Genomic DNA, 23,542 nt, shown 5'->3' with positions numbered 1-23,542 from the left:
CCCCTCTCTCTAAAAATAAATAAATAAAATCTTTTTTAAAAAACAATGTAATCATTAAGTTTGAAAGTTGAACTCTGCTTTAGATATTCACATTGCTTTTTTTGGTAGAGTTAAATGAGTGTGCTTACTTTAGTAGGCACTCTCCCTGGTGAGACAGCTATTACAGCCCAGCTGGATCATAAAGATCTAAGACTTTCCTTTTCTTTTCAATATGTCTGGCAGTTGGTAATCATTTTGTAACTCATTGCATTGATGCATGAATTGGATTAGCATCAGCTATAATAACAGTGAAATCTATTCCCAGAATGAACTTTACTTATAAAAGAAGGGGACTGTTCAGAATTACTAGTGTGAATGAACTGTAATGATCAAATTATGCATCACCCTGCAACAATCATGTAATTGAACCAATATTGAAACATAAACCAAACTAGCAAAGGCAAATCATGATTTGGTAGTTGGTAAGGATGATGTTGTGTGTCCTCCTAGATGAACTAGAGACGATATAGTTTCATCTAGATGAAAACACCACTTGAGTTCAGTGCAAACATTTTTATTTATGCATAATTCTCACAAGGTTGACTTATTCCTCTCTTCTTTGTTTTATTTTTGCATTTTTATATAGTCAGTGTCAGGTGTTATAAACATAACTGCTCATTGAGAAAAATTGGAAAGCACAGAAAAATATAAATATAATGGTAACATTCAAGGTAACTACTGTTAATATTTTAGTGTATTTTCTTAAATAGTGAGATGACACTGTCTAAACTACTTTCCTATTTTTGTCCACATACAGGGTTACCACACACACACACATATACACACACACAGATAGGTATAGTTAGATATACAGATAGATAAATCTATAGTTTCATTTATTGAACACATATGCCAATCACAAAGCTAGTAGATATTGATAGATTGATGATACATACATACATATATCTATACATACTTGCTCTCACAGCAAACATGTAAAGAATACTTTCTCTCTTCTATTTTAAAGGTAAACCTGGCTCCAGAGAGCTAAGGTATCATGTTGCAAAACATGACTGTAAGCAGAACAATAATAACTTTAAACCTAATTTTCTTTGTTTTCAAGGTCCATTATATCACATTATTCTATTACATGGCATTTGTAATTGACCATATTAATAAAAACATGTCACACGTATAATTTGAATCTCTTTGTCTCTTTAGTTTCTTAAATGTGCTTTGATGTGGTAGCTCATATTATTATTTTCTAAAGAATTATTTGCATATGCCTCTATAGCTCTTCACAAGTATTTTCTTGTGGAGCTCCTCAGTAGTGGAATGACTGCCTCTGAAAGACGTTGTCTAGAACTGTCGTACAGTTTGCCCCTCTGTGGTGGCGGTGTGCGAGACCATCCACGGCACTGCACTCGGATCCGCTTGACTTGTTGACTGAAACAATCTTAAAAGGCATGATGGGGCAAATCAGCCCTGGGCATGAACTGTGTCACTATCCTTGATGAGTTAGTTTGATATTTATTCTTTTCTGATCATTGATTTATGGAGCTTAGTTATTGGCAATTAAAACTTAGAAGATTGTTCATTGTTTTGTAATTGCTTCTTTATCCTGGGGAAGAACATTTAAAAGGCTTTGGAAAAATTGTGAGAGTAGAAAAGAGCTCAGCCTTGTTCTGAATGTCAGAAGTAAATAGTAGAGGCTAACAAGATACCTGAAAAGAGAGGGTAAGCAGAGAAAGATGGAAATTATCCAAGTGACTAATTAAAATATGTACCAAAAATCATGGCGTGAGAAGGCCCCAGTTTACAGATGGTACAGAATGTGATCAGAGGTGAAGAAGAAAGGAAGAGTTCAGAGCAGTAAATGTATGAATTCTGAGCATCCTGGTATGATGCCTTTATTTTAATATTCTTTCATCTCCGTTAATTTTCCCCATAGTCTTGTGGGAAAGGATGACGTTTTTGAAAATCCAGAAATGGAAGCTGAGTATCAAAGAGATTCTATGGCTTTTCAGAGCCACATAGAAGGATTAGAATTCCAGGAATGTCTGACTTCAAAATCATGACCTGTCTATCGTACCCTCTTTAAGCTGTTTATTTTATATGAACAAAGTGTTTACTAGCAAATTAGATTCTGTTGGAACAATCTTTTTAAAAGAGTAGAATGGGAGCGATTGAGAAGGAAACACTAATGCTTCTTTTGAGGTAAGGAAGAGTGTCAACAGCTTGAATAAGGCAGTGGAAATAGAAATGAATAAGGAAAACAGATCCAGGAGAGGTAACAAAGACTTGGTGACCTTGGATCAAAGTGAAAGTTATACCTGAAACCAATTCTAGCCTGCAGTGGTGGTTAAGCAATAATGCCATTAAAGAAGACAAGGAACTCAGCAGTAAGTCTTGATGGAAGAGGGTTAGTGAAGTTAGGTTAAGCTGAGTTTGAGGTGCAGGTGAGAAATGCATATGACACTCTGTACAATAATCCTGGAGAGTTCAAGGACAGAGATACAGATTTGAAAATCATTTTTCTGGGGCCTGTAACTGAAATCTTTAAGTCAATGATATTTTCTGGAACAGCTTAAAGAAAAATGTAATTAATATATGAGGTAAGAACTAGCAAAAATCAGACTACCTGGCATCAGTCCCAGATCTGCCATTTTTGAGTGCTGTGGTCTCAGGTAAGTTACTTAATCTTACTAAGCCTTATCTCTTTCTTGTTTTCAACCAGGAGATGTTGACAATATCTGGAGACTTTTTAAAAAATTGTCACAACTGCGTTTTTTAAGGACGCATTAGACAATGGTTAGAGGTGAAGAATGCTGCTAAATATCTTACAATGCACGGAACAGGCCCTACAACAAATATTATGTGATCCAAAATGTCAGTAGGGCTGAGTTTGAAAATAAGTATTATAAATTTTCTATAAAGTAGGGATAATTCTTCTTTCCTCATAGAATTTTTGTGAAGTTTCAGTGAGATAATGCAGGTAAAAACAAGACTGAACATGTCATAAAGAATAAATAGCTAAGCAAAACAAGTCAATAGAGTAGAAAAAGTCAGCAAAGTATACAATTTGGGTAAGTGTTTATCTTTAAGGGAAAGCAGAGGAAGAAGTGTGTGTGACATGCGCTAAGAAGTAACATACGAGGGGGGACTCTCCCCAAAATGGAATTATCTTCTGGAGGGCAGGTCCCTTGTAGTTCAGGCTTCCCCCACTAGTGAGAGTTCTAGGAACCCATCTGTAACAGTGCACCAGCTGGCGTTGTTTGTGAGAGGCTGTGTTCAGCTTCAGTGAAATTTTTTTGAAGACTCTTGGAACACATTTGTCCGTTTCATGATGTGTGACTTACAAGTGCACCTGCCCACACAACACTGAGTGTTCAGCAGTTTTTGACCAAACATGGCATTATCCCCATGCCTGACCCTCCCTATTCACCCAATCTTTCCCCTAGAGACTTTTTGTTACCCTGTATGAAAAAAGTCCTCAGAGAGAAACATTTTGCTGATATGAAAGAGGTGATACAAAAAATGACAGAAACACTTAAGAGCATCACAATCGAGTTCAAAAACTGTTCTGAGCAGAGGAAAAAAATGTTTCAATAGGTGTATTACATCAAATAGAGAGTACTTTGAAGGTGAGTGAAGTTTAAACATATAAGAATAAATACATACTTTTTATAAATAAATTCCGTTTGGGGGGAGTCTCCCCTAGTACAGGAGGAGGAGAGTCAGGAAGCTGAAACATCAGCAATAAAAAGAGAGTAACCCAGTGCACTGCGCCAGTGTTTCTCTCATTGGCTATATCCAGAGGAGACCGGCAGCATGGCCGTGAATCTCATACAGGTCACCAAGGTTGGAAGCTGGAAGGAGACCACTGTGCTTAACAGGTAGCAGACTAGTGAGAACTTTGAGTAAGAATGAAAGAAAAACAAGAAAGAATGCCAGGTTGCAATAAGTTAGGAATTAAATTTAAAATGAGGATAAGAGACAGGAAATTCAGCTTATTCAAATTGGCTACTTGGTCACAAAGGATAGTTTTGTATTTTAGGTATGGAGAAACCATTTGTTTATAGACTGAAAGGAAGGAAAAGTCTGAAGGAAGACAATGAAATGAAACAATAAAAATACTGTAATTGATGGAACAACAGTGTAAAGGAAAGAGATAAAGAGTTCACATCAGGAGTAATGAAGAGAGGATTTGCTTTAGAAAGTTGGGGGGCTCCCTCCAGGAGAGAAAGGTAATAATGATAATGCCACTGTAGTTTAAGTCCAGGGAAAGAAATGGATACCAGCAATTTAACTTTTAATGAACCTCTCAAAAATTATAAATTAAAATGTTCTTAAAAGACCCAGCTATACAAGATGTACGAGTATCTTCTAAATTATCATTAATATGTCTTCATGAAACTTCCCTTTACGAGCCCAGTTATGTCCCCTAAACCCATTTGCTGAAGCCCAAACCACCAGTGTGACTGTTTTTGGAAACAGCCTTTACAAGATAATCAAGGTTAAATAGGATCATAAGAGCTGGGCCTTAATCCAAAAGGTCTAGTGTCCTAATAATAGTAAGAAACACCTGGAGGGCGCACACGTAGAGAGGAAAGACCATGTGAGGACACAGTGAGGAGGGTGTCTGTAAATTGAAGAAAAAGGCGTTATCAGAAACCAACCCTGCTGGCACCTTGATCTTGGATTCTCAGCCTCCAGAACTGTGAGAAAATAGATTTCCGTTGTTAAAGCCACCCAAGCTGCAGAACTTTGCTATGGTGACCCTGGCAGACAAATACACTTCCTAATTGGAACTTGTGTAGATACAATGCAATACAAGAAAAAAGGTGACCTGTTAAAATAAAAAAAGACTTCTCTTAAAGAATCTGATTGACTATTAATGCAGGATGTGAGAGAGAGTGAATATCACCAGCCATTAGTCAGTGGGCTTTAGCTTCCTGTATTAGAAGATAAAGATGATGTAATGGTTGGGATTATGCGCCAGTGTCAGGTTGCTTCCATTCAAATCCCAGTGTTGACAATGACTAGCCATGTGACCGCGGGTAGTTACGGGTCTTATCTTCAGTTGCTTTATCTTTAAAACAGGGACATTCCTGACACATACTAGTTGTTACTTTCATGTTTTGCTTTATATTTTTGTTATTACTAGATTCTCAAGCATTTTGCAACATTAAAATATATTCATCTCTTAACTTCAAATGATTTTTTTCTTGTAAAGTCTTATTTCCCTTTGCTGTCATGTAATAAAAGCAGAAATAAAAACACCAGTGGCAGGCTGATTTTTGTAAAAATGTTAGAGATGAAAGTTGCCTTTGTTTAAAAGAGTTTCAGGACATAAATAAGTATACTGAAAAGAGACTTTGAGAGATTTTTTGTGGCATTGTCACATTTTATTTTCAATTTACTTTTAAAAATCAGTGACTTACATAGTATTTTATGTTCCTGTGCCAATTTTTCTTAGCCAAAGTTTTATAAAGTCAGTTTTTAAATAGTCAGTTACAAAAAAAGTAGATTGTTTTAATTAATATCTGATGTAATTGATGTGGCTACATTGTATATCAGCTGTGGATTTTTATTGTTTTTAATAAATGTGCCCATTTGTTTTTAGACAGTTTTGATAAGAATTTTGTCAGTTATATTGATTTATAAATATCAAGTAATTTCTAAGTAGATAAACTTGAAAAGTATTTAATAGATTAAATATCCACTGTTCATAGATTCTGCTTTGAGAATAGGAAAGTCTGGGAAAAATATTACATTAGTATATTCATACTGAGAAAATAGACATCAATATTGTCTTAGAACTGAGAGTCTGTTGCATTATGAGAAGAGTTAAATAACTTTGTCTTGGTATTTTGTTTCCATTAAGGAAAGTGAATTATTTATATAAATTAATTGGATATGTAGAAAACTTCATCATTGGCTTTCATGTGAAAACAGGGATATTTTGGCCCAGAAAATCAATGGCAGAGAAATATGTAATGTCTAATTTTGTCAGTGTATATTTAATATAGTCAAGGTAAGGAGTGTTTCTAACACATAATTAATGGTCAGCCCCCAAAAACCTGTCTACTGCATGGATTGTCTGAATAAAAATAATTGGGAGGTGTTTTCCTTAAGGAAAATGAAACATAATTTGTCATATTAGGGCAATCTATACTTAGAAGCACATTTCCCTCTCTAACCTAAAAGGCTAAACTATCACATGAGATTTATCTAATTTCTTCTGCTTTTAATTGAAATGAAAGTTGTGCTACATTTTTAGATCTCTTCTTTCATTTTAATTGCAATTGGGATTCAAAGATATAAATTCCATTATAGTCCAAAATCATTACCCTCATTTAGTGTCCTACCTATAATTTAATGATACATTGGTGTTTCAAATCATTTCACCTATCTTTATACCAATGTATGTCTCCATTAGGACCCAAAATTTAAGTAAGGACTTCATTACAGCTAAACTTTAGTCTTAAAAGTTCACCATTTATATAGGTGGGTTCTTAAAGAGGTACATAGGACTTTCAACTCATATACCTTTAATGTTTCTTCAGAAGATTTAAGTATTTGCCTGTCTTCTCCTGGTGATATACAAGGAATGAATAAGTATTCTTAATGAATGAATGAGGTCACTCATCTATTCATCAATTTATTTCACATTTCAATTGCACACCAATCTATATTGTAGTTCCTAAAGAGTTTTTGATGAATAAAATGGACTAGATCCCTGATCTCATGAAACTTAATTCTAATCTGGGAAAGATAGATATTTAAGCAAAATAGTGTTTAGTAAATGATAAGTGATGTGATGAAAATAAAATACGTTAAAATGACAGAGAAGAAAAGCAGTAAGGTTTCAGGCTAAAGGCTACTTTACAGTTAGGTCAGGGGAGACATGTCTCAAGAAGGCACATGTGAGCAGAAACCTAAATGCCATTAAGAAAAAGTCACACACTGCCCTGGCTGGCATAGCTCAGTGGATTGAGCGTGGGCTGCAATCCAAAGTGTTGCAGGTTCGATTCCCAGTTAGGGTACATGCCTGGGTTGCAGGCCATGGCCCCCAGCAACCGCACACTGATGTCTCTCTCTGTCTCTCTCTCTCTCTCTCTGTCTCTCTCTCTATCTCCCTCCCTTCCCTCTCTAAAAATAACTAAATATTAAAAAAAAAAAAGACAAAAAAGAAAGGCGCTTCTTCTACCCGGTGCACCTTTAAAAAAAAAAGAAGGAAAGAAAAAGTCACAGGAAGATTTAGAGAATGTTCGAGGCAGAGCACAAAGGCTGTGAGGCAGACGCAAGTGTAAGAGACTGCAGAGGAGTGGTGTGATGTGACTTATGTTTTTAAAGGATAGATGGCCCTGCCCGCTGTGTAAGGACAAGAATGGTAATAAGGGCAAGACAATGACAGAATTCTCGAGAAGAGGACAGTGGCTGGCACCAAAGGAGAAAAGAGAAAGGGGGACTCATTTCAAATTATGGAAGTCAGAATTATAAGATTTAGTGTTGGATTAGAGGAAGAGAACAATCTGAAACAAGAGTCTACAGCCTTTTTCTGCAAAGGGCCAGATAGTAAATATTTTCAGCTTTGCAGGCAATACTGCTTCTGTTACAACTAGTCAGCTATGCTGTTATGTGTGAGAGCAGCCATGGACAGTATATAAAAGAGTAAAAGTGGCTGTGTTCCAATCAAACTTCAATTATGGAACTGGGCATGGGCCAGATTTGTTCATAGGGAGAAGTGTGCTGACCCCTGATCTAGAATAACTTCTTGAAAAAGTAAGAAAGGTGTTCTCTTCTGGAAAACCTTACCTTGGAGAGACTAACAGACGCTGAGACCCCAGTGCTCTCACTTCAGTGCCACAATAAAGGATATGCTGGAGAAAGTAGAGACCCTGGGCCAGCTGGAGACAAGCCTTCATTATCCAAGGAAGCCCTCCCCTTCCTCCATTTCCCAGGCCTCTTTCCTCATTAGCTGAATTAAGCTAGCAGGTGCCCAGATTACATGTTTGTTTGGACTTGGTTTACTACCCTTGTATGGTAGAGTGCTTAGCTAAATGTAGGGCGATGGATTTGACATATTCAATGATTTTTATCTGTCATGGTACCATGCACTCTATTCTTTTTTTCCATATTTTTTATTGTTGTTCAAGAACAGTTGTCTCTATTCTCCCCGCACCACTCCCCGCCACCTCAGCCAACCCCATTTCCCACCCTTGATCCTACCCCCTTTGGTTTTTGTTCATGTGTCCTTTATAGAGGTTCCTGAAAACCCTTCCTCTCCGCCTCCCTCCCTCTCATTATCCCCTCTCACCTCTCCTCTGGTCACTGTCAGTTCTTAATTTCAATGTCTCTGGTTCTATTTTGCTTGCTTGTTCATTTTGTGGATTAGGTTCCACTTAAAGGTGAGATTATATGATATTTGTCTTTCACTGCCTGGCTTATTTCACTTAGCATAATGCTCTCCAGTTCCATCCATGCTATCACAAAGGGTAGGAGCTCCTTCTTTCTTTCTGCTGCACAGAATTCCATTGTGTAAATGTACCATAGTTTTTTGATCCAGTCATTTACTTATGGGTACTTGGGTTGCTTCCAGCACTTGGCTATTGTAAAGTGTGCTGCTACAAATACTGGGGTGCATAGGTTCTTTTGGATTGGTGTTTCAGGGTTCTTAGGATATAATCCCAACAGTGGAATTGCTGGGCCACAAGGCAGTTCCATTTTTAGTTTTCTGAGGAAATTCTATACTGTTTTCCATAGTGGCTGTACCAGTCTGCATTTGCACCAACAGTGCACTAGGGTTCCCTTTACTCCACATCCTCTCCAGCACTTATTGCTTGTTGATTTGTTTATGATGGCCATTCTGGCTGATGCAAAGTGGTATCTCATTGTGGTTTTAATTTGCATTTCTCTGATGGCTAGTGATGCTGAACATCTTTTCATATGTCTCTGGGCCCTCTGTATATCCTCCTTGGAGAAGTGTCTGTTCAAGTCTTTTGCCCATTTTTTAATTGGGTTATTTGTTTTCCTGAAGTGGAGTCGTTTGAGTTCTTTATACATTTCAGAGATCCAACCCTTATCCGAGGTATCATTGGTAAAATGTTTTCCCATATTGTTGGTTCTCTTTTCATTTTAATGCTATTTTCTTTAGCCACACAGAAGCCTTTTACTTTGATGATATACCATTTGTTTATTCTTTCCTTTATGTAACTGTACTTCTTATAAATATTTTATATTACAGCAATGTTTTATATTAATATTTATTAATATTTGTATATTAATATTTATTGAAGCTTGAAATTCTGTAATATGCCATTTAACTTTCCCCTAAAAATGCATATGAAATTTAGTGAATTTCTATATTTCTGAAAAAAAAATAAATTAAATATAGGGTGATTAAATTTGTGGACTAAAAATACCTTTAGGTGTTATAGAAATTGATCATATAAATACTTTATTAGGTTCTTCAATAAGCACTTACAGAAATTGATTAAATAATTACTTCATTAAACTGTTTAATAAGCACTTATTGAATGTATTCTGTGTGCAGAGACTTCACTAGCACTAGGGATTCCCGGTCAGAAAACCTTGAACATCAAAGAGTTCATTGTTTTGTGAAGTCATTGACCCAAAAAGTACTAACTCCAGAAACATGCCATAAATACTCCAAAAAGGCAGCCACAAAGTGTCAGGTGGGGTTCAGAAAGGAGCACATAGGAGAGTTTGTGGGGAGGTGTGTGGTCCAGGACAGTGCTTCTCCAAGGGCTGGTGCTCAGGACCTGTTCTATTTTGTTTTGTTTCCAATCCATCATAATCAGATGCTTTTGTAAAATAAAATGCAAATAGATTACCAGAAAAATAAAACAAAAAGGCATAAAAATAATTGCTCACTTTTAAAAATATTGCATTGAACATACATACAATTCTATGTCAATAAAAATATCAGAACAAACATAACGCTGGGTAAAAAGAATTACAACAGTTGGTCACATGGTCATTGAAACTGTGTGTATAAGCAATAAAAAAGTGAATGGCTTTTACACCTATTTTGCAGTCACAGCAAAACCAAAGTTTATGAGTGCAGTAACAGTTCTCTGTCTGAAGTGAAATAGGTACACTTTTAAAGAACAGTGTGTATATCAATATCTATTTGAACTGTGCCAAATGTGCCTGTTTCTTGCTTGTTAATTTTTCTGATTTAGGTTGAATTGATGGAAATGCCACTTGCAGGGAATAATGTGCATCTATACTGTTTTATGATTGGTTTAATACACTCAAGAGTAGAGAAACCAGACTCAAAGAGGTGCCTTGTTGGAAATGGAAAAAGTGATTTTTAAAGTAATTTCAACACACTTAGGATATTCATTTTTATTTTTTACCCAAAATGGAACAAGCAATGTTTTTTCATTAATTCTTTATTAAATTATAGACAGCTCTATCAATTTATCCTTTAAAGTTATGGTTAAAGTTAAATATTCTTTCCATAAGAGAAGATTCTGAACTTTGTATGCTCTGAGTTACAATTAGCAAACTAATCTTAGAATATCACACACTGAATATTGTCCTTTTGTGTATGACTTGCATGTAGTTTGTACTAAAAGTTTCTCACCTCATGAGGAGTTTGACAATAACTAAACAGGTCTATTCACTGTTCAAAAATATGAACTCACTGACCTCGCTCTTAGATTATTTAAGTAGTGTCAGTTTGCTATAAAAGCTTCTAAACTTCTCTACTTAATCTTTTCACAGACTGGTAATAGTTGTTTACTAATCATACAGAGTCCCACTAGCTACAAAAGATTCCTGAATTCAATCATGGTTAGGTAAGAGTGAGTTATATATAAGAAACTTGCATATAACTATTTAAGATAGATTATTTACACATTCAAAATGGTTGAGGGAAAAATCTCAAAATAATTTTTAAAAAGACAGTTTATCTCTTAATTCTTTATTTTGAATTTGTATAGAGACTTTTTTATTGTTGTTCAGTTACAGTCATCCCACCTTTTTCTCCATTGTTCTCCCCTGCCCCCACCCCCCATCCGATCACAGTCAATCCCACCCCACTGTCCATGCCCAGGTGTCCTCTATTCATGTTCATTGACTTGTCCCTTCCCCTTCTTTCCCCCATTATCCCCTTTCCCCATCCCCTCTGGTCATTATCAGGTTGTTCTTTATTTCATGTCTCTGGTTATGTTTTGCTCACTTGTTTGTTTTGTTGATTAGGTTCCACTTATAGGTGAGATCATATGGTATTTGTCTTTCACTGCCTGGCTTATTTCACATACTCTCTAGTTCCATCCATGCTGTCAGGGACAGTAGGAGTTCCTTCTTTCCTTCTACAGTGTAGTATTTCATTGTGTAAATGAACCACAGTTTTTTGGTCCACTAATTTACTGATGGGCATTTAGGCTGTTTCCAGCACTTGGCTATTGTAAATAATGCTCCTATGAACATAGGGGTGCATAGACTCTTTTGAATTGGTGTTTTAAGATTCTTAGGGTATAGTCCTAACAGTGGTATTGCTGGATTGAAAGGCAGTTCCATCTTTAGATTTCTGAGGAAATTTCATACTGTTTTCTACAGTGGCTGCACCAGTCTGTATTCCCACCAATAGTGCACTAGGGTTCCTTTTTCTCCACATCCTCTCCAGCACTTGCTGTTTGTTGATTTGTTAGTGATGGCCATTCTGACTTGTGTAGGTGGTATCTCATTGTGGTTTTAATTTGCATCTCTCTGATGGAAGTGATGCTGAGCATCCTTTCATATGTCTCTGGGCCCTCTGTATGCCCTCCTTAGAGAAGTGTCTGTTAAGGTCCTTTGCCCATTTTTTAATTGGATTGTTTGTCCCCTGATGTAGAGTAGTGTGAGTTTTGTGTATATATTGGAGATTAAACCCTTGTCCGAAGTATCATTGACAGATATGTTTTCCCATATGGTTGGTTCCCTTTTTATTTTGCTGTTTTCTTTAGCCATGCAGAAACTTTTTAATTCAATGTAGTCCCATTTGCTTATTCTTTCCTTTTTATCCCTTGCCCTAGGGGACATATCAGTGAAAATATTGCTGTGTGGGATATCTGAAATTTTCCTACCTATTATTCTCCCCTGGGACTTTTATGGTATCATGATTTATAGCTAAGTCTTCTATCCATCTTGGGTTTATTTTGGTGTATGGTGTAAGTTGGTGGCTATTCATTGTTTTGCATGACCAGTTCTCTCATCACCATTTATTGTAGATGCTATTTTTACTCCATTTTATGCTCCTGTCCCCTTTGTCTAATATTAATTGACCATAGAGACATGGGTTTATTTCTGGGCTCTGTTCTGTTCCATTGATCTATATGTCTGTTCTTATGCCAGTACCAGACTGTTTTGATTGCAGTGGCCTTGTCATATAGTTTGATATCAGGTATTGTGACCCCTCCTACTTTGTTCTTTCTCAGTATTCCTGAAGCTATTCAGGGTCATTTATGGCTCTATATAAATATTTGAAATGCTTTTTCTATATCTGTGAAATATATCATTGATATTTTAATAGGACTTGCATTGAGTCTATAAATTGCTTTTGGTAGTATGGACATTTTAATGATGTTAATTCTTCCAGTCTTTGAATGCAATATATGCTTCCATTCATTTGTGTCTTCCTTCCTTTCTTTCTCCAGTGTTCTGTAGTTTTCTGGGTAGTTTTTTTTGGTTAGGTTTGTTCCTAGGTACCTTATTTTTCTTGTTTGGTATAGTGGATGAGATTTTTGTCCCTAAGTTCTGTTTCTGATATTTCATTGTTGGTGTACAAAAATGCCTTTAATTTCTGAATATTGACTTTGTATCCTGCTGTTTTGCCCAATTCACTTATTAGGTCAAGTAGTTTTTTGGTGGAGTCTGTAGGGTTTTCTGTGTACACTATCATGTCATCTTCAAACAAGGGCAGTTTTACTTCCTCTTTTCCAGTTTGATTGCCTTTTATTTCTTTTCCTTGTCTGATTGCTGTGGCTAGAACTTCCAATACTGTGTTGAATAGCAATGGTAAATAAAGATTTTACCCTTGTCTTGTGCCTGATCTTAGGGGGAAAGCTTTTAGTTTTTGCCCATTGAGTATGATGTTGGCTATAGGTTAATCTCTTAATGCTTTCTTATGTGACATATTCTTAACAGTTAAATATTAAAAGTAGAAAAAGAGTCAAAATAAAACTTATGCCAAACTATTGGAAGAGCTTCAACAGTAAAAATATTAGATAAACATGTGAATAAGATTGAGAAATTTAGTTAATCCATATAGGATGTTTCTACATAATCAAGCAAATTCTACACTGGATGTTTTTCCTTCATTTAATCATTAAGTTGGTTATTGTATAAGCACAAACATAGCCTAAAGTCAAATAAGTACTAAAACAGTACAGTTCCAGCTTTGAAATAACATGAAAAAATGTCTGGAAGAATACAGGCCAAAATCTTAGCATTTGGCTCAAGGCTATGGAATTAGAAATAAGTTTTTTATTCCTTGGAGTTTTTAGTGCCTTCTAAAGTTTCAACCTATTACCATTGGGATCAGAAAAAAAAAAAGTAAAAAATTCAAAACTAGACCATGTCATTTGACTAATAATATAAGCCTTATTAACTCACTGAGGCTCTTCCCTAGAGAAGACTAACTATATAGACACATTAGACATAAAAACTTGGTTAACACTTCATGGATTCTGTTCCTCAAAAATCACAGTAAACAAAATGCAAGAGTTTCTGAACTCAATTCTTAATTTTTGGTTTCTATGGTCATTAGAGCAATATGGATCATTATTTTAAAATGTTAATTCTTTTAAAGCATGTAATTATAATCAGGAAATGTTTTGACTTAAATATGTGTTATTTTATTTGTCATCAACTTTTCCTAATGAACAATCCCCATGATAGATACAGGATTGTTATTACAAAGGAGAGACGGAGACAACCAAATGTCTAACACTTTGGTGTGTGTACTATTCTCTTGCAAACATAAACCTATGTGCAGAATAAAGAAAACACTAATGAAAAAACTATTTGCTCATAAAAATGTCATTTTTTCTCTGAAATTAGAATCATCTACAATTTCGAGATGACAGACTTTTTATAGATGTTAGAAGCTTCCTTCTCATCAGCATTCAACGTCCTATCTTGTATTATAATTGTTTGTTTTTATCTCTAATATAAGGCTATAAATTCCTTAAGGAAGTATCCTACTCTTTTTGTGTAATCCACAGTCATTTGAGTTATCTCTTATAGACAGGAAACATTGCATAAATATGGGTGGATGGATGGATAATTGAGAGAATTTGGATGTTGTTTGCTTTCACTGTATTTGGGGTTACAGTCCTTCTGACATTCTTGAAAATATGATCCACTAATAATTATGGCTGTGCTAGTTATAAACAAAACAACCAAGCAAAAAGTAAACATAAAAACCTTTACCTGAAGCCACAAAGTGAATGAACAGATTTTTCTTGATTAAAAGAAAACATAACATAATGACGAGTTTTCTTGATTAAAAGAAAACATAACATGATGACGTACTAACATAATGAAGGATGCCTCTAAAATTTTGGATTTAGTTAAGTAACATGTCCCTACTAACTTTGGACACTTTCTATTTCCTTTTAATAAATATATTGTAAAGGACTTAAATTCAGATTAGGAAAGTCTAATGAGCTATAATCTTACACACCTGTCAAATTAAAAGAGCCTTTTCAAGATTTGAGATGATGCTTGGCAAACATTTTTCTTAACACTACTGAAGTATGTGCAACAGTTTCTGGTTGAAGATTTTACTGTTAACTCATTTTGACTTATGATGTTTAACTGTTAAGAATAGATTGCTATCTTATGTAAGGATGTAATAAAAAGAACTGTTATAAATGAGTTTTGATATTGTTCACACCCTATTTTAAATTAGAAAAGGCTGCATTTTAAATATTTTCTTATGAGATTCCTAAGCACTATAGTGGAATAGAGGATAGAAAATCATGAGGACTAATTTGACTAATATATATTATTGAATACATACATGATTTATGAATATAACAAGGGCTTTGTAACCTGTAGAGTGAAATATAAATGCTGTTATTTTTTAGCAGCCTGATAATACTGATCTCTGAGGTTTGGACTGCCTTTTAAATCAATCATACCCCTTTTATCTCTAGATGAAGTCTCATCCTGTCAATTGAAGAACAAAATTATACAATTTTAGACATTCCACAAAGTAATCAGCTCCCTTCAGAAGAAGGTTTTGGCTTAATAATGAAAACATCTTAGTAACTGAAATTATTACCCACTGAGGTTATCATCACTATAATGTTCTAAAACAAATTTCCTAGAATGAAAAACACAGCCCTTTAAATGTTATTTCTTAAGAAAATTTTTTATAAATAACATTCTTGACGTGAAAGAGTCATTTCTTTCCTTTTTCCCTCTTTCTATTGCCTCCTTCTTTATTTCCTCTCTTTCTAGCCCCTTCCTTCCTTCCTTCCTCCCTTCTTCCTTCCTCTTTTCTTTCTTGTGTACCCTAACTTTGCAAGTATGTTTAAACTACGAGCATTAAACATAAAATAGGATTTTCCATTTGCTCTCTTTCTACCTGTATGTACTCAATTAATAACATTTTATCCACCTCCTCAAAAAATTCTGTTAAGACTTGTTAAAATTGGATTTCATACCCTATATTTAATATGCATGCAATAGGTTTGCTCTTGAATCTCACTGTATTAAAGTCTTTTGCTCATTAATGTCTTCCTTATTTATTTCAAAATTATGTCTAGAATATATGTGAAGTTGGCTATTTTATTTTAAAGTTTTTCATTCATAAATTTAATGATTTTCCTATAGTTTCCTATATTTGTTAGAACTGATAAATAATACTTTACGGTTTCTTCTCAGTCAGCCATTAAAGTTTTCAAAAATGTTTCATTATAATACCTCTTTGAGTAAAACAACAAGTCTTCTCTTTTGTATTCAAGAAATGTCATAGGACTGGGGTAAACATTTAAAAAGGCATCTCGTACTTAGAGTAATAATGTTCCAAATGTCTGTTTAATGAGGGCCCACACCGATGGCAGGTGTTCCTGCAGCGCATCAGTAAGAATGGAAAGTGAAACACTAATTAGTTCATACTAGCACCAGAAGTATAAAGTAATGTAATGTCAATTATTCAATGGCCAGTGCAGGGATATACAGATACCGTCATTTGGGGCTTATTAATATTGCTTCAAAAATCTACATTTTCTTAAACTTTAAGTTTAGCATAATGGTTGACTTATTGTTTGAGGAGACTTAGAATGCAGGATGCATTTGTTTCATGTTTTTAAAAAAAATGTTATTTGGCCAAGATTGTTTTCTAAATAAAGTATATTTAAAAAGGACACATGATTACAATTTCAAAATTATAGTCCTGGATATTTTTACATCAAAAAGAAATTCCATATGTTTAATCTGTTATCAAGAGTACAAACATAAGTGTTTTCATACATAGTTGCCACAGCCCCTTCATTAACATATAATGTATGTGTGTGAGTGTATGTGTGGATGTTTGTGTGTCTAGATAAAGTAGATTGTGTGATGTGTGCACAGATAATGACCTATTATTTGGCTGTGAAAATATAGCTTATAGATTTTTTAAAACAAAAGTATATGCTTAAGCTATAATAGTTAAAAATCAAGATATTAAATCATAGCTACTTCATTATTACAACTCCATAAACAACAATAAAGCTACACAGAAAAAAAATACATAAAGACTTTCCCAGTACTTATTTGTGGTTAGAAAACTAAGAGTGATTTCTTCTCTCAGTTTTAAAATTTTTCCATAATAGAAAATTAATTGTTTTAAATGAAAAGCAATTTTCTGTTAAAATTCCAATGGCCCTGGCTGGTGTGGCTCAATGGATTGAGTGTGGGCTGTGAACCAGGGAGTCGCAGGTTCAATTCCCAGTTAGTGCGCATGCCTGGGTTTAGGGTCTGATCCCCAGTGGGGGCCACATGAGAGGCAACCACACATTGATGTTTCTCTCCCTGTCTTTCTCCCTTCTTTCCCCTATCTCTAAAAATAAATAAATAAAATCTTAAAAATAAAATAAAATACCAATGGCATATTACATAGATCTAGAACAAATATTTCAAAAATGTATATGGAACAAAACAAAAACAACCCAATTACCATTAGCATCTTGAGGAAAAAAAGAACAAACTTGGTTCATTTTTCCTGATAACTGATATCAAACTATACTTCAAGTCCATTATAATTAAAACAGACTGATACTGGCATAAGAACAGTTATATAGATCAATGGAACAGAACACAGAGGCCAGAAATAAACCAATACCTTATGGCCAATTAATATTTAACAAAGGGTGCAGGAGCATAAAATGCAGTAAAGACAGTCTCTTTAATAAATGGTGTTGGGAAAATTAGACAGGTACATGCAAAAAACCCATGAAACTAGGCCGCCAACTTACAATTCAAAATGGATAAAAGCCTTAAATGTAAGTTGTAAAACCATAAAAATCTTAGAAGAAAATATAGGCAATAAAATCTCAGACATCTTTTGTAGCAGTATTTTTGCCAATATACCTCCTTGAGCAAGGGAAACAAAGGAAAAAATAAACAAGTGGGACTACATCAAACTAAAAAGCTTCTGCACAGAAAAAAACAAAAACAAAAGCCATCAACGAAATGAAAAGGGAGCCCACTGAATGGGAGAACTTATCCACCAATGTTACCACTGACAAGGGGTTCGTTTCCAAAATATATAAAGAACTTACACAACTCAATACCAGGAAGACAATCCAATTAAAAAATGGACAAAGGACCAACATAAATATTTCTCCAAAGAGGACACACAGATGGACCATCAGAGAAATGCAAATTAAAGACACAATGAGATATAACCACATACCTTCCAGAATGGCTACCATCAATAAATCAATGAACAGCAAATGTTGGCAAGGATGTGGGGAAAAGGGAACCCTCATGCACTGTTGGTGGGTATGCAGATTGGTGCAGCCACTGTGGAAAAAATATGGAGTTTCCTCAAAAGATTAAAAATCAAACTGCCTTTTGACCCAGCCATGCCACTTCTGGAAACATATTCTAAGACACCCAAAACATCAATTCAAAAGAATATATGGACCCCTATGTTCAATGAAGCATTATTTATATTACTTACATAATAACCAAGATCTGGGTACGGTCCAAGTGCCCATCATTAGATGAGCAAATAAAAACCTGGGGTACATTTACACAGTGCAATATTATGCAACCACAAAAAGAAGGAAATCTTACCTTTTGTGACAGCATGGACAGACCTGGAGATTATTAGGCTAAGTAAAATAAGCCAGTCAGAGAAAGACAAACACCATATGATTTCACTTATATGTGGAGTCTAATGAACAGAATAAACTGACAGACAAAATAGGAACAGAAGCATAGATACATGGAGCAGACTGACAGCTGTTGGGGTGGGGGCAGTTGGGAGATTAGATGAAAGAAAGTGAAGGGATCAGCCCAAAAAACATGTATACATAACACATAGACATAGTCAACAGTGAGGTGATAGCCAGGGGGAAAAAAGATGGAAAGTAGGTGGGGATGAGCAAGGAGGCGGGGAATGGGGACAGAGAGAGACTTTGCTTGGGGTGGTAGGTGCTTGATGCCCAGTGCAGAGGACGTTTTATTGAGTTGTACAGTTGAATCCTGTATGGTTTTGAGAATCAGTGTCACCCCAATAAATTCAATTTTTTTAAAAATGAAGAAAAGCCTTTCCTCGATTAGAGGGAACCTATTTTATTTCAAAAATAATTTTCTATTATATCAAGATGGGGGCCTTTGGTAAGTACAAGTCATTTCCTTTCTTTTTTACATAGTAGCACAAAATAATAATAAATATTGGATCATTAGCACCACATAGAAAATTTATATTGTAAATTGAGGACACTTAAAAAGACATTTGAAATATTAATACTTCAAATACTTCTTTTGTTCATTCTTTTTAAATGTGATACTTCTAATTTGATGTAAGATTCAATAAAAATGAATATAAACAGATCATTAGTAGATCTGTTTTTTCCCCCAGTTAGACTCAACTTACTTTTAACCTCTTTGCTGTCATTAATTTGTTTCTACTTTTGAAACTCTGTATAGCTTTGCCAAATGTAGGCTTTTCCATTTGTGTACTTGCTAAGGGAAATCTCAAACTGTATTTTTTTTAAGAGTGATCTGTGTGGTTTTTACTAAACCTAGTGAGATGAATAGTTTTTTTTTTAAGTTAAAAATTCTTTATCCTTATCAAATTTGTCACCAGTTCACTCTCTAATTCTTTTTGATCATATACTATTCTGCTTAAGATGACTTTAGCTTAAATAGATACTAGGAGAAAGACAGGACATTTTTAGAAATATTTGAACTCTCAAAATGACTGAGTTTTAAACATCTAAGAACCCATTCTCTCAATATATCTGAATATATTTGAAAAGCTAAGTTTTAGTGGTTGTTTCTCTTTGGTTTCTCTCTGTCCGTGCCTTTTCACAATATTTTGAGTTTGGTTGTGTTGAAAATATCTAAGTATTGTAAAGGAGAGCAGTGACTATTAGGGAAAATGAATTATAATTCTTAATATGCTGCTAAATTACAGTCATCTTGGACAAGTAACATTAACCCTCTGTGCTTAAATTCTAAACTATCTATTAAAAAATGGAAAGCAACAGGGTATTATCGTTTTTACTATAAGAGAAATATTGTGTTTTACTTTAGAATACAAGCCATCTAGCCTTGGGAAATTTCTCTAAGAGTGACTTTCTCTAAATAATGACCAAGACATTCTATGGGAAGGTGAGAAAATTTACCATATAAAGAACAATCACAAAATAATATTTAAAATTTTTCAATCATGGGGATTATTTTTACAGTTTATTTTATCATTAATTGTATATATTTTTAAAATATTTATAAGAACCGCTGCCTATTGCTCATTCATTCGGCTTTCATTCATTTGGCATTCATTAATGCAATGCATGACAGAAGGCTTTACACTCTAAAATAGGATTTTCAGTCCCTTGGGCTTCTGTCTAGTCATTTTATTTTTGTATTAGAGATAATTAGTGTATTTAGCCAGCATCGGTTACCCTGTCCCCCAGATGAGATCACTACTTAAGGTCCTGCAATAACAGCTACTCACCCACCCCAAGTCAGCCCTAAGCTGAATGTCATGTTCCTCTTTTTTGTTTTTGTTTTTTAAGTTTACGTGAACACTTTTACATAAACATGTAAAATTAAGCAACATCTAAATTTAAATCAGCAAAGATAATGTTTCAGGATCTGAGTATCATATTTTGTTGTTTAATCCAACACACAAGGCCATTTGTTTGCATTAAGATAAAAGATGTTTAAATTAAAATGCAGTTTCTTTCAGCACTTTAAAAGTCTCCACACTTACCTCAAATATTGTTGGAGATTTGATAGTTATCTTCAAGACAGAGGTTAGATAGGGGCTGCAGTGTAGGTTTAAGAGTATGAAGGAGAGTGACCCCTCCTTCTCTATCAGTCTTTTGGCTGACATTAGGTCAGTTTCTTAACCTCTCAGTCCTTAGTATTATCATATAAAATGGAGATAATAATACTAAATCATAGGATCACTGTAACTATTGAAGTATGCGTTACTACATGTAAAGTGCATAGTGTTAGGTAGCCAAGGTGACTAAGAAAGGACTGAGAACCAGAAAGGTCCAATTAAGGGCTTTTATTCAGGGTTAGACCCCGACCAGGTGGGCTGAGTCCAGCAGACTACAGCAGCAAAGGAAGGGGGTAAAAGCGTTTTTAAGGATGTGTAACAGACCCCTGGGGAGACCCCTGATGACCTCCCCAAGGTATCCTGGGTGTAGGTGTTTGCAAGACAGTGTCCTCTGATCACAGATGGCTGATTCGGAGATTTATGGGCCTTGCCTCTGGGTAAAGCTAGAGGGAGAGGGGAGGGGCAGTGAGGGTTCAACTGGTTTCCAGCAGTATGCTGTGGCTATGTCTCAGTTGCTTTTGATAATAAGGAATCTCGTGGTCAGGTCCAGCATTGGCAGTGGCTTAGGTCCTCTTTTTCCCAGTACATTCTAACACATAGAACAATACCAGGTGTGTAAGAACCATGTAGGGGAGGGCTCTGATTTATGTAAACACTTGGAATTTTGAACACAGACTTTCCTTTTGTTTCTTCATTCATTTAGGTCAGTGGTTGCCAGAATGTAGTATGTGTTAGAGTTGCTGTATGTAGTTGCGTTCAATAATTTTTGAGAGTGATTACTGTGTGTATGTACATTTATTTTGTCCTGAATCTATAATATGTTATAGACACATGAGTTGAGACTTCACTATATAAAGTGGGTCTGGACACAGTTCTAGGTATATAATTAAGTATTGAACAGATTGAGTTGAAGCAGATACATTACTCTTCCTTGTTAATGCTAAAGTCAGTTTCTTCACTGCTACAGAATGAGTTGACTTTTCTCTAATTCCTTTCTGTTAGTTGGTTTCCTATCTCCTTTATTTTGCATATGAAGATTATTTTACTGTTTTGTTAAGTGGAGTTAATGATGCTTATCTTTTATACTTTGAGAATTGGAATTAATATATGTTCATGAGTATTAAAAGAATAGTACCTAGAATACAGTAGTCATTCAAAAATTAGTAGGTCTTGATATTTCACTATTATAATTGGCTTTGGGATCTCTATCAGTTAGTGGGCCACAGACTTTATTTCACTCAATTCTTTGAGTATCTACTTTCACTAGGTACGGGTCTCAGTGGTGGAAGCTATGGAAGTGAACTTGACTGAAGAGTGTCTGCTCTCATAGAGTTTATATCATTACCTGTTGTGTGTCTTAATAATGTATCAAGATTAAGTGTTTGAACTCATTTTTATTTAGATCCTTTTAGATTGTTTCAGTATATCATTGACTAGGTTATCCTTGTTACAGCTTCATAGAGGATTTATCTTGTTCACTGTGTTTTTCCTTTAACAGATCTTTCAAGCATTTAATTGGAGGATTGGATGATGTTTCTAATAAAGCATATGAGGATGCAGAAGCTAAAGCAAAGTAAGTGACTTTTTTCCTCTGGCCTTCATTTTGATTTAACAAATGATTTTGAACAGAAATAAGATCGAATATTTGGTTAGACTTTACAAAGTCCATTGTTCTGATTAGAAGAAACTAATTACTTAAGAGGAAAAAGAAGCAAAGGATTCAAGGTAATTGCCATATTCTGTCATGTATAATGCGCTCCCACATTTTGGTGTATATTATACATGGTATTATTATACCCATGGTATGTAATCATTATATCCATGTATAATGTGCATCCTTATTTTTCCCTCAAAAATTTGGGCAAAAAAGTGTACAGTATGCATGGCAAATTACATAGTTTAAAATCCAATATTAAAAAATTAAATGTAAATACATTATTTCTCTCACTGAAAATACTTTCTGAATGAATGGTGGTTGTATTCAATAGTTGTTTGTGAAATTGTATGAAAAATAATAAGACAAAAATATTTTCCTGCATGACTACATTGTTGCTTTACATTGAACTTAGCACTGTTTTCGGAATGCATAAGATAGTGCATATTCCATTAACTACTAATTTAGTGTAATAAAACACAAGTTTCTCTACTAGAATAATTTGACTTAAAACACAGCTTTATTTTTTCATACAGAGATTTAAAGTTATTTAAGATTGGGCCTTTTCTGAAAAAATTTTAGGTTACTTACTAAAAATTGTAATCTATATAATTCTCTCATCTTTCCTCCAGTACAGTAATTTAAGTAAAAATAATATAGTATTTGATATCATACAGGAAGCCTGAAGGATTAAATAAAGAAAATCTCTCTGTAAATAGATAGTTCAGGGGCAGAATTTGATTGGTTGGTTTTGTAGTATCCTAAAAGCAAAAGAAATAACATATACTTTTTTTTCTTGATAATCTGTGAAGATGAAAATTTTTTCTAGTACTAAAAATACTTAAAGGTCTTTTAACTTAAAGTGTCCATTTATCTACTTCTGTTTCCCTGTTAAACTTTAGACAAATTCATTGATTAATGTTTTTACATAACTTCAATTCCCTCTACTCAATGTTGAGCCTACTCACAAACTTAAAATTGATCAGTGATAGTAAGTGATTATGAATTAGTTATATCCTTCTCAGTTTACTCTTGATTTTGCAAAGAAAACTATATATACATCTCATGAATTCTGGGCACTTATGGGTTCTCTTTCACATTTCAACTAAAAACAGTGTGAAAACAAACTCACTGAAATTCAAATTCAGACATTTAGAAAATAGATATGGTGACAGTTCTTCAAATTGGCAGAGAATCAATCACTATAAACAATATGACACTGACCAAGGGCTGGAAGCCTTGGGCTCTTCTCCTGGCTCTCGCATTACTGACCAAGTGATCCTGGTCAGCACTCAACACCCCTCTCTCTCAATCTCGTTACCTTACCTTTAAAATGGGATTTTTGTGATTTACTTGATGGCAATTTGTAAAAATAC

The 23,542-nt window shown here is 34.7% G+C and overlaps 1 protein-coding gene across 3 annotated transcripts in view; it reads left to right on the top strand.

Annotated features, from left to right (window-relative positions):
- The window catches only part of PRKG1 (protein kinase cGMP-dependent 1), a 1,179,828-nt gene that overhangs the window by 1,044,042 nt on the left and 112,244 nt on the right, over positions 1 to 23,542 (top strand). For all 3 annotated transcript variants that reach the window (XM_045853740.1, XM_045853739.1, XM_045853741.1), the window contains one exon: positions 22,011 to 22,085. In XM_045853740.1, coding sequence (XP_045709696.1) covers positions 22,011 to 22,085 — 75 coding nt within the window. The remainder of the gene's footprint in view (positions 1 to 22,010; positions 22,086 to 23,542) is intronic.

The sequence above is a fragment of the Phyllostomus hastatus genome, unplaced genomic scaffold, assembly GCF_019186645.2.
Source record: "Phyllostomus hastatus isolate PE091 unplaced genomic scaffold, TTU_PhHast_1.1 phas_scaffold_1066, whole genome shotgun sequence".
NCBI lineage: Eukaryota > Metazoa > Chordata > Mammalia > Chiroptera > Phyllostomidae > Phyllostomus > Phyllostomus hastatus.
Note: the sequence above shows the minus strand (reverse complement) of the source record. Positions and strands in the feature narration are given on the sequence as shown.